Genomic DNA, 12,246 nt, shown 5'->3' on the forward strand with positions numbered 1-12,246 from the left:
GTACCTAAGGTCTCGTTCCTATGTTATTCTGAGTGTATAATCGAAAATACCAGCTAGTACGCTAATATTAACATGGCTCAAACGAGCAAGAAGTGATGTGTTGTCGATCCTAATAATGTAAATGTTTACTCTCCAAGCAGATGATGCGGCCGGGGTTAGTTTGTACGTTGTCCCTCGTCGTTAGCCTCTCGCTAAAAATCGTGTGCAAAATGAATTAACCTGACGGATGTATCTGCTTGAAGATTGATTTATTCTGGGCTTGAACCCTACATGTATACATCCGGTGTAGCAGTCTATATTCTATCGCTGCTCAGAGTATACGGCCGGGTATGATTAAGGGTTAATGATGTGTATATAATGCCTTAAGGCCTGGTTATTATCTTCAGGACCGTCGTCATTACTTAGATTCCAGAAATTAGGCATCTCTGTTGTTACCTATTTTTGCGTATCAGTTTTGGTTGCCCAGAGGATGTCATCAAGATCAACATTACCGATAGAAAGTTTAAACTTCTAACATAAGATTTTTGACTGGCGTGTTCTGACAGGTTTGTGTTAGGTGATACTGTATTATACAATGCACATAATTCAAGTCCATGTCCAGCTTTATAAAGATCTTTTAATGCATATACACGTATCGACCGCTGTACAAATCATAGTAGTACGATGGCCATTCAAGAACAGCTCGTTAAAAAAATAATTGTTATTCTTGCATATCCCGTTCAAACAGCACTGTTAAACCATGCAGTTTACACGTCTAGAAGTTCGTGGCAACATGGGTAAAAGGACGGTTACAATATATGGCTTTAGTTCTTATTTCTACTTATTGAAGCATGCAAGTTAAGTTACGTCTGCACGTTCTATTACTTTCAGACTCCAAAGCAATTATAATCATTGCTTGAGCGCTTGATGTAGTCAGAATTTACAAGTGACACTTGCTGTAACTTAATTCAAAAGCTGTCATACTCTGACGTTTATTTCGTCTGTGATGAGTATACGACTGACTGTGGACGGAAGTAGCATCTGTTTATCGATATCATAGCGCGTCCTTGGCATTCGGGGCCCAACTCGTCAGCCGAGGCCCCTTTCTCTGCCAGTCCTGCAGCTCGGACGGACGGTGGTAGATACGGACGTACCTGAAATTATGCAATGATAATAATGATTAAGAAATAAGACAGTGGAGTGGAAAGTATTGTGATATTATATTAGTGATGATTCTTTATTTGTTTTTAAATGTACTCTGGAGGTGTTGGCCTTGTAAAGGATGCATCGATCCTGTTGCCAAGACCTCTCAGATTTCATTCTGTGAAGTTTAATAAATAGATAAATAAATAAATATATAAAATTACACAGTAACTCACATGTTGAAGCCTAGCGGTAAATACTGATACGACGCAGCTCCTTGTAATCACGAATTGATCATCTTCGCTTTCAATGTCGTCATAGTCAAGCAAACTGATCATTCGTTTCTTCAACCAACCGCAAAAGCTAAGTCACCGCCACGACACAGTAACGACACATTGAACTGAAATTTACGAATGCCTCGCTAGATGGCGTTCTTACGTTAACACACTTGTTAAACACTTGTGCATGTTTAACGGTCATCCAGGACAGCTAAACTTACCTGCAGTGCGTGCGGATCTTTTCCATCTCGTTCATCTGTGCCGTGAGTGTATCTCTCGGAGTAGGCGCCAGGAGGCGCTTGGACTGACGCATGAGCAGTCCGCCGCCGCTGTCGTCATCTTGCCTCTCCACAACGATAACAGGCTGCTGATTGTCTGGAAGGAAAAGTAACGACAATATATCCATATGTATAACCAGTAGAAACGTGTATGTAGAAACTGTAATATTATATGCAAATTTTACATCATGTACACTTTTGTATGGTCGTTAGAGCATTTATTAGCTACATTAATCAAACGTTTTCAAACGCATATGAATCTTTGCGTTAGAAATGATAATTCATATTCTGTTTCGGCCTGATGAACTGCGTTACGCCATCGACTGCTGTTAGTGCAAATGTTTTTGGCACTGAACAATATAATGTATGTATACCTTCTTCGTCAATTTTCTTCAGAAAACTGCTGACTTTTTCTCTTTGCTGTTGTTCTTTTTTCCGGACATCTTCGAGTAACTTCTGTCTGGTCAGTCTTTCTCTTCTCTGCGGAACCTTAAAGTACTCATAAATGTCTACTTTTGTAGAAATCTGTTTCTGCTCTGGCGTCAAGTCCCCGTTTGCTTCCTTTTTGTACACGGTGACTTCGTAGTTGTCTTGCCGCTTCTTTTTCTTTTTCCGCCAATGACTCCCTGTCGAGGAGCTGCCACACACAGACCCCTGTGGGACATGCAAATGTTTCGCTCTGGTAGAATTTTTCCTGCTCTGCTTTCCTTGGTCTTTATCTTTATCCTTCTTCTTCTTGGATTCTTTTTGAAGTTCTTTCGTTTTTTCAACTGAACTTGATGTCAGGTTCTCGGAATTGTCATTTTTGTCGTCCAATCGCGACTCGGGATCGTTTGACGCCGTAACGACATCAATGACGTCATCTGAGGGAAGGCTGGGTAATATGTTTTCTTGGTGGTCTGTCGTATGTGGTCTTCCATCGACAGTTGTCCTCTCACTGACACTCGAGTCATCATCTTCGGACAATTTTGAACTTAGTGACATGTTCTCGTCTTGCAATCTGTCATCCAAAGGCTGTAGAGTCTTTTTAGAAGTCCTCTCTTTCTTATTTCTATTTCTTTTCTTCATCTTAGTATCATTTGTTCCTTCCTTGTCTTGTGTCTTTTGCACTTTTGAATCGTCTTTCCTCAAGACATCTTCTCCGCTGGAAGGTTGGATGTCATAAGTCTTTTGAAGCGAAGACATTAGCGACGCCGTCTCTTCTTGTACGGAAGACTTTCTCCTCCCTCGGCTGAAGGAATCCGGAACATCGAGGAAAGGGCTTCCTGGCGAGTTTTCCGGATTTTCCGGATTGTTCTCAGTCCCGATAAAGTCCTGTCCAATGTGACCTTCCACGACAAGGGTGGCTGGTTGTGCCTTCCCATCGTTGTTGTGAGATGGTTGTATCGCTGTCTTCTTCGTGAGGTCTAAGACGTCACTATTAGCTGTGAATAGAGATGTTTGCAGACGTTAAAAACCATAACAATGAACAAGAGAGAAAGAAACGGAAAGCATTTAGAATTTCACAAGAAAGTTGATTGAAAGAACAAAGAATATACCAATTGTTAAAGATACACGTCTATTATAACATAATCATATGTCTATTAATTTTCTTCACCTCCAAATTCCACAATGGGCGGGAGCTCCTTAGCCAGCTGCCGGGCTCGCTCCTGACGCCTCCGCTCCCGCTCCACTTCCAGCTTCTTCCTCTTCGTGGCTGTCTTCATCAAGGAAACGTACAGGGGGCGCTGATCTCGGTTCATCTGGACCATGGCGTTGTTGTGCTGGCGGTACCATGTGTCCAACTGTGATCATTGGAACGTAAAAACAATATTGCACAATATTGTATTTCAAAGAACCATTTCACTGCTTGAAAATTATTTGTGCAATATACATTCTTGTGACCCATAGAATTGACACAAGCAAAACAAACGCACTTTACCAGTTATATCACGGATATTTGTTTTTTATTTTTTAAAGAGAGATTATGAAATACGCAAAGCTAATGCAAGTTACGCGGAACATGATATATGCCAAGAAAAGTGAGTGTTTTACATTTGATATTCTCATAGAATAGAAAAAGAAAAAAGTGTTTATATGTGATAGCAAGCTTTCCAAAGCCAGAGTAATGTTCATTTTCAATTGTATTGACTCAATAAAGAATTGAACCATCCATTATGAAATGAACTAAAGAACAAAAAGAACTGAAATCTTAATCTTTACAAAAGCAAATAGAATTCACATAGATCTAACCATGAATGAGAAAAAAGATAGCAAATGTATATCAAGAAGTAGTTATTGTGCCCCATTTTATTTTGTGCTTTTCCAGCTTCCTTCTCCTTGTAGCAACTTTTGTCAAAGTACGAAGCATACTTAATAAAGGACTGAAAGGCAATGTTCTTACCTTTTTGCCGAGGTTCCTTTTCTCAGAGATGATGTTGGTGAAGAGTGTTTGCGACGGCGCCCCCGTGCGGGCGACCCTGCCCGAGTCCTGCCCCACGGCCGTCAGCATGCTCTCGCTCCCCAGGAAGTTTTCCCGCAGGACCTCAAACGTGCTTTTATTCACATGCATGTTTTCATCTCAACTGCTAGCATAGTAACTGACGAAAAAGTCCATGCTTTGAAGTTCTTTGCTTCGAACTTCGGCACTACATTTAGACTACTGTGTCTATTACCATGAGTTCAGCAAAGGTGCGTTTCGGAGCTGTACCAAACCTGTAACAGAAAAATCGTACGTTAGTCATGGCAGTGATTGTATACACATCCTTGTTTCGTGTGTACAACTATGAAGAGAAAACATTATCGACACACTCTTTTCAATGATTGATGATACCTACAAATGAGGTTCTCCTTTCCACCTGTTGAATAGATACAACCGCCATAACAGAACCTTGCTCGCTGTCTGTTTACAGGTGCCGAAAAGCATATAATTCCTCCCGACAACTGCTGTAAAAGCCACTTATCCCACAGGCACCTTTATACAAGTCAATGTACGGGTCATCACGGGGCAATTTGTCTCGTTAACTTGTAGCCTGAGACAATCACCCATTGTCGTTCTCTGGTTAATGTATGGGCTTAAAGTCAACGTGTACTGATCAACAGGAAGTTATTTGTTCAACCACCAAGGTCTGAACCCTTTTGGTTCACTTCATGTCGATGGCGCACGTCCAGTGTCCAACAGGGGTTAAAGACGACAGAAAATGTTAAAAAGACGACGCTGCAAGTCAACTATTTGAATGTGATACAGAAGCTCCAAGATAGTATCAATTATGCAAAAGCATAACAGTTGTAAGAAATGGGGCACTTCTGATAGCCTTTTTTTCTCTACTATAAGTATGGCATGGTTTGTGACAAATACTACAAGTAAATGCACAAAGATCCGTAAAAATACGTACATGTATATTCAAGCAGTGTTAAAATCCTAACTATAGTAAACTTGTATATCGCTCGATCTTGTTGTCGTCTCACTTACCTGACGCCTCTGTGCACGGTGACAACAACAGGTTGCCCCTTGCTTGAACTCAATACACTCACGGAAGTTACTTAGCAGAAAATCATGTACTAACTTCAATCTTACGATACATCACCATGGACTCACCAAAACACCACGCTAGCTCGACGGGATACTACAAGGAGCAAGCTGGGACGACGGCGTGCATTTTCAAAAGAGAATAACAAAGTCATTGAGTCCGACATGTCGGCGTCGTGTGTCCATGGGAAATAATCCAACTACAGGAATGCCTGAACTACACTAACGCCTAGCCGCAAGGTGTGGGCGGCTGAATGGACGAGGGGATCAACAGAAAGCCTCAATTACCTGATCAGAAAAGCGTACAATGAGTTCAGAGTAGGATTTAATACCTTCGAATCCCTTAATCGCATGCGGAGACCTTGTTGGCAAAATAACATAAGCGCCTTTTGAGGACGTGAATGTGTTGTGTCGTTCTCAATAGAACGGAGGAATGGAGTTAAGGCGATCCCATTGGTTGAGAGGGGAATTGTTTCTTGGCCTTCCTATGCGCAATATGCATTATGCTGAAAACCTACGCCCCTTCCCGCCAACATAAAGTAAAACAGACCATCGCGAAATGCTCGCAAGTTTTGGCATTGACACTCCTATATAATGTCCTTGCTTTTTGTCAGCCTTGTGCTGTAAAAGATTCGAACAACATCCTTTAAACGTATTATGAAAAAGGCTTTCTCCATTAACGAAAAGTATATACATTCAAACTGAAAATTACAAACAAGGACTCACCGCCAGCTAACTCCTGTACGAAACCTTCAGTGAATATTTGTAGCGATCTAATCACACAAGACACCATGACCATGGCTATTTCTGAAACGCACCACTCATCATCGGATCAAACCGTCAAACGAAATGCCTTCAGTGTTAGGATACTGAGAAATAGCCTTGTTTCGAGAAAGAGTGAATAGAAATATCTTACGTGCAACAACTCATGTAACATTCAGACAGAAAACAAGTGGGAGGAAACAACACAATCTTTTCCTAATAAATTCTAATATCCGGTCGTTTCGTTGCCATAAAAGTTGTTTACGACTTTCTTTGTTCTGACCAAGTTTGTAAATTTCAGTGACGTCCAGACACTACGTTTGACGCACATCGTCTATATTTTGTAACGGCTTAAGCTTCTTCATATTTTCTGCCCCGTGAACAGAATTATCTTTGAAGACCTATTCTGCTTCAAAAGAAGCTCAGAATGCTTACGAATCCATCAACTAGCTACACTAAAATCTTGCGTTAGAAGGAACTGAATATGGAAAACACCTCTACTTAGGCAGGGTGGTCAAAAGATATGCGTACCTTAACCTTCAGATCTGCTGGCCCGAAGTTTACAATGACTGAAATCAAGATGACTCGGTATAGCTGCGACCTTTCTTCCAACAGAAGTAAGATTGAATACGTACGTGCTCTAGCACCGCCTGGCCCGAGTGACATCGCATGCATGTACATGAGCTTAGGTGATCAAAGTACAGTGTCCTCACAGTCAATGACTCTACACATTTCTAATCACGCACCTCTTGCAAAGATCAAACTACAGCTCGCGGCACTTCGACCGCCTGTACATACAAACTACGGTCACTCGTAGTATTCTGATGGAGACAGGGGAACTAAAATTAGGAACATACCAGGGGGGTTTATTTACTTGCTTTAATTTTAGTTTTACATGCCAGACGACACAGTTTCGCAGAAGTCACTGCAGTGTAAATGTGTCATCCTATGCTCGGGTGCACCTGTGTTCAAACAATAGCGCTATAGCTAGAAACATAATATGCTATTTTGGGGATGAACATCGTAGACGTTTCCGTGACCCGACTACGTACAACGTAACATGTTTTCACTGACACGGTCGGTTTGATAATGTCTTAAGATGGGCGATCATTTACGGTGTAAACAACAAGAACTTGACAAACAGGGAGAGTTTTTAAAGCAAGACACGTTCCCCAGACATAGATTCCCACAGATGTGCCACCGGTGACTGCTTGGTGGCTACGCTTCGTAAAGTTCGTGTTATGGGCAACATCCGGACCCTATGAAGTTATGAACCCTAAATCTGAACTTCGAAAAGACAAGATTGGAAAAATTTGTAACTTTGTCATTGGTCATAGGTCATCAAGTGACGGAAGACACCTTAAGGTTGATTTAACACATTCAAATCAACTATAGAATTAAACAGACACGGAGTAAACCACAATAACTTGTCCGTTCTTGTATTTAGACTAAGGCACGAAAAAGACCTCTTAACCATTTAACATATTAACCATTAGCTGTCATCCTCTTTCTTTCTTTCTCTTTCTTTCTTTCTTTCTCTCTCTTTCCTTCTTTCTCTAACTGTCACAGTATTCATTGGCGTCAATTACACAGGAAGTGACGTCACAAGCACAAGGTCACTAATGATTAAACATCCCGATGTTCGCGCCAGTGTCGTTATTTGTTCGCCAGTCCTACACGGTCCCGTTGGTCCCCCGTCAAGATTAATGACCCACCACCACCTGGCGAAACGGACATCTCCCAGAACTTTGCACAAACGATAAGAGATGTCACACGACTGAACCATTTAATGGGATATGTAATAACTCTGACCCACCCTGTACACACATGTAAACATTTGTTTGGGATTTAGGCACTTGACGGTGGCCATATGAGTTCGTATTCACTGTGACAAGTACTGGTAATACTTGCTTAAAATAGCTATACGTTTGTACATGCCACGAGCATCAAACTGTGGGATTAAAATTGTCACATACACTGCTAGTGTAGGGTAAAGGTCTTTGTCCGAACCTGCCCTTTGTGATAAGTAAGACGTCTATGATTATTGTGCTATTTTGTGTTGTGTATTTGAGGCTAAACTACCCCTCCCTTTAGGGACAAGTGGAGTCTTATTACATTCATGATTCCTCGATTGATGTGCAAGGATGATACATAATGGTGACTTCATTGACTATTGAATTGATGGGAAACTGTGTAAAATGTAGGTTAACCATTGTCCGAACGGTTTTGAGGTAGACGAAAATAAATGGCGCCATGAATTGACCACGAGACCACTGGGAGTAGAACAGATAAAAGAACATTTAGGGTTGCAAATAATCGATTTTCCTGGACTTCTGGGTTGCACGCTTTGTGTGACAATGTGACAATCAATGGTGCTACTTCACTGACCTAAAAACATAAGTATAAAAGACCGAATGTCTTGTCTGTCTACCAGTTTTCGCCGGGGGCCATATATGTCGTCTAATTTTGGACGCTCAAAGCTGACTTACTCATTGTACCTTTTCCTATGTTCCTGTCAATGAATGTTTAATCAGACCATTATCTCACCATGATAAGAAGTCTGTGATGTGACGTATGTTTGGAATTGTTGCTGCCTGTATCTTCTATATCTTCACAAAATGCGAATATATAACGTTACTGAACTGCCATTCCTGTCCGTATAACTGTTGCATTCTACTTTGGGTGCAACAAATGAAAGGTGTAAACCGATATCTGATGAACGGAAATTTTACAAGCATATTCAATAAAGGTTTTCAAATAGAATTTCAAGCTTACATCACGTTAACATTTCAAAACTGTGCGCAACGTAACATTTCAGACTTTAACATACATATGGCCTCCGTCGGTCAGTATTGACCATGGTAAAATCCTAATTCACAACAGCCCTACAGCATCGACTATGGCTAAACAGCCCTATACGAGAATGGCAGTCTCTGCCACAAAAATCACATCTGTAAGCTGACTCAGTTCTGTTGCAAAGCTCTTTTCTGCGGATCCGCTTTTCTTCTGCGCTGTGCATCAGTCTGACTTCTCCTGATTTGAGCTGTCTGAACAGTGTGCATCTCCACCTGGAACGGTCACTTGCAAGGTCCTCCCAGTGCTCCGTATCAATATCTAGAGCCTTCAAGTCCCTCTTGCAGACATCTTTGAAACGCAGCTGTGGCCTCCCGGTACGTCTCTTTCCTGAGATCAGTTCTCCGCAGAGAAGGTCTTTGGGGATTCGGCCATCCTCCATGCGACGGACGTGGCCTAGCCAGCGAAGTCTGCGCTGCCTGAGCAGGGTGAACATGGTAGGGAGGCCGGCGCGGGACAGCACTTCGGTGTTGGTCACTTTGCCCTTCCATGATATGCCAAGGATACGGCGCATACACCTCATGTGAAAGGCGTTTAGCCTATTCTCCTGCTTGGCATAGGTCGACCACGTTTCACTCCCATAGAGAAGTGTGCTGAGAACGCATGCGTTGTACTTTAACAAAAATGTTAATATTTGCCCGTGTGTACAGAATAGATAATATTAAATGTTTATAAAACAGCTAAATACAACTTGTTCACATGATTATGTTTTTATCAGATGGATGTAAAATATCTTAAGATTAAAATGTTCAGTACAACACATTGTTGCTCAAGGACGGGGCTCATGATCAGATTAGAGTTAACAGTTTGCAACTTGTTTAGGTATTAAAAACATTTTCAACAGTGAATGAAAATCTAAGATTTTCTTTGTTGCCTTCGATGGCAGCCATGTTGCCATCCAACTACACGTACAACAAACGATTGCTGTGGATGTCAGGCAAATGTTTCTTCCATCATTTTGCTTGCTAAGATAACCTTATCATGGCAGGTGTTTATCAAAACTCCCGGGAGTTTATTCAAACCGGTGCGACAAAATGCCTTCACACATAGGACATTCCTGTTCAAATCAAGCTAAATTAGGGTTACCTAGACCGAACACAATTCGCCATTCCCTTGAGCCAGTCAGACGTACCGTAACCGAACTGCAAAAATAACCAGGACCGTAACGGGGTGGTGTACAACAAGGGAGCGACATAAACGTTTGCCCTGGCGATGTGTTTGGTGTTTGCTTCTACCATGCATGTAAACCGCGTGTTGGACAAGATCGGACCCTATCAGTATCACTGAACAAGCACATCTCTGCTGTCCGTCAAAACACGTCCAAGCGCCCGAAGAATCTTATAATAGCAGAAAAGTAATTTCAACTCACTTGTGCTTGGTTGTAGAAGAGAGCCGGCTGTTGCTGTGTATCCACGTGTATCCAGGCAACACAGCTGGGCTGGGACTGGGCAGCAAGGATTTTTGCCATATATGCTTCAGGTACTTTCCCAGGGGGGTCACAGGTGAGAATGCATTGTACAGGAGTTACAGCATATTTCTTTCTAGGTGTATCACAGAATTGTGAGAGAATTTGACACAAAGCAAACGTTAAACCCTTTAAAAACTGTTGTTACCTTTGATGAAGATTTTGATGAAGACGTCGTTATAGAAGAAATGTCCGAAAACTGTATATATACGGGTAAAAGTGGTCCCCCTGGTTGAATGTGACGTTAGTGTCCCAACCCGACCGCATCGGTTCGCGACATGTTTAGAGCTGCTAAACAAATATGCTGTCCATTACTAGTGTAAATACACTCCGTGGCCTATAGTACAGTGTCAACAGTCTATGAATGCCTGTATGTACGGCTTATTTTGACTCACTTGTTATGCAGACAATGACGAATTAAGTAGTCAATCTGTATTAAGAAGAAAAGACGGGGCAAACACACGAATCAGGGAAAGTAATCTTGGAAGAAAAGAAACGCGGGACAAAAGTTTTAATATAACACAGCAATGTTTCTCAATCTACCATCAAGTATACATTTACTTGGAACAAAAGAACACCTTGCGAAGGTACAACAAGAAGGAATCACACGTTCCGCAGTCTTGGCAACACCTATTTTTCACCTGTCCTTCTCCACTTGGCCATCGTGGCCTAACTTACAGGTGAACAGTCTGAGTACCTGTGACCCTTCACGTTCTTACGGCGCTTTGAAGGGTGAAAGTTTTGCACTCTGGTGAAGATCTTCACGCACGCTAGAACCAATTCAAGCACTTGTGTCTGGCGAAGAAAGAAACAATTCAGGCTTAACTAAACATCTTCACAGCTAATCCTATAACAGGGCTTTTGTTTGGAGCTAAGGCGTTTTTGAAGCATCTTAGATTAAAACCAAACCGGCCTGACGTGGAAACGTGTTCACTTGTTTTCCATGCTGCTAAAATAATAAAGGTGTTTCGTTATTAAAGTAATGGATAAACAAAAACAGGAAATGGTCCATGTTGTTGTAAAACGACGAAGTTCGACGTTTTTGCCATGACCCAAACATCCTAAGTTTGTGAGTTTTACAATGACCGCACCAAAGCGTAAAGCCGGTCTCTGCTTGAAATGAGCATCTATTCACAGCAATCTGTTCAAATCCTTCAGTTTCGTGCCGTTTTATCTACTAGCATCTATCTGCCACCGCCACCCCATCTCCCTATATCTCAATTGGAAAACGTATCAATCAAAAACATTTTTACTGAGAAATTACGACAAGGAATAATACCTTGATTGACTCATTCTAGACAGGAACAATGAGTCAGCAAAGTAGTTAATCACTCTATATCATGTTGTGTCTAAAGTACATTCATGTCCAGATAAGAGTTAAATGTGAAGGTCAGCAGGTTATCTCTTAAACTCCATAAATGAACGCCGCTTTGTTCACATTTTGTAAACAACTTTTGTACAAAAGATTTAATTGAATATCGATTCAGACTTGATTTAACTAGATACCTAGTTCACAGTGCGGTTGCTCCAACTGATAAATCTCCATTCAACTTAAGTGATAAAAATATCACATTGTATTGTATTCAAATCAAAGTAATAAACAACAATGACTATTTGGTTGGTTCATTCCGACATTTTGCTGATTTATGACCATACATACTAGAAAGCTGTAGACATTACCCCGGAACAAAATGGGTTCATCAGTTCATAATTCAATCACTAGTTCCAATAAGCCAAGTCACACAAAGTGTCACTGGGCGGATATGTACAGACATGACTAAACCTGACATGTCAAATATTTGTGTCAGATAGTACATGTACATGTATGTCTAAATTTGGACTGGGTCACAAATCAATTCAGTCACAAACTCAAACGTGGACCAGAACAAACGTTTCATTGCATTGTAGAGTGAGAAAGAGAGAGAGGGGGAGAGAGAGAGAGAAAGGGGGAGAGAGAGAGGGGGGAGAGAGAGGGGGGGA

General features: G+C 41.5%; 1 protein-coding gene across 2 annotated transcripts; it reads right to left on the minus strand.

The window, feature by feature from the left end:
• Positions 1–471: 471 nt before the first annotated feature.
• On the minus strand, positions 472–10,337 carry LOC136437393 (splicing regulatory glutamine/lysine-rich protein 1-like). 2 transcript variants are annotated; one of them, XM_066431989.1, is made up of 6 exons: positions 10,171–10,337; positions 4,062–4,372; positions 3,276–3,462; positions 2,053–3,102; positions 1,622–1,775; positions 472–1,133 (listed from the first exon to the last, which is right to left on the minus strand). In XM_066431989.1, exons 2-6 carry the CDS (start codon positions 4,227–4,229, stop codon positions 1,034–1,036), a joined length of 1,659 nt encoding a protein of 552 aa, XP_066288086.1. In that variant the 5' UTR covers positions 4,230–4,372; positions 10,171–10,337; the 3' UTR covers positions 472–1,033. The 2 variants fall into 2 exon arrangements, with proteins under 2 accessions (XP_066288086.1, XP_066288087.1); XM_066431990.1 differs by lacking the exon at positions 10,171–10,337 and adding an exon at positions 6,480–6,565.
• Positions 10,338–12,246: the final 1,909 nt, after the last annotated feature.

This window comes from Branchiostoma lanceolatum, chromosome 6, assembly GCF_035083965.1.
Source record: "Branchiostoma lanceolatum isolate klBraLanc5 chromosome 6, klBraLanc5.hap2, whole genome shotgun sequence".
NCBI lineage: Eukaryota > Metazoa > Chordata > Leptocardii > Amphioxiformes > Branchiostomatidae > Branchiostoma > Branchiostoma lanceolatum.

Excerpts from the sequence above, each read along its gene's own strand:
- LOC136437393 (XM_066431989.1), bottom strand. The coding sequence starts at position 4,229 with ATGCATGTGAATAAAAGCACGTTTGAGGTCCTGCGGGAAAACTTCCTG. Across the intron at positions 3,103-3,275 it reads GCCCATTGTGGAATTTGGAG|CTAATAGTGACGTCTTAGAC; the intron begins GTGAAGAAAATT and ends CTCTATTCACAG. Across the intron at positions 1,776-2,052 it reads GAAGAAAATTGACGAAGAAG|ACAATCAGCAGCCTGTTATC; the intron begins GTATACATACAT and ends TTTTCCTTCCAG.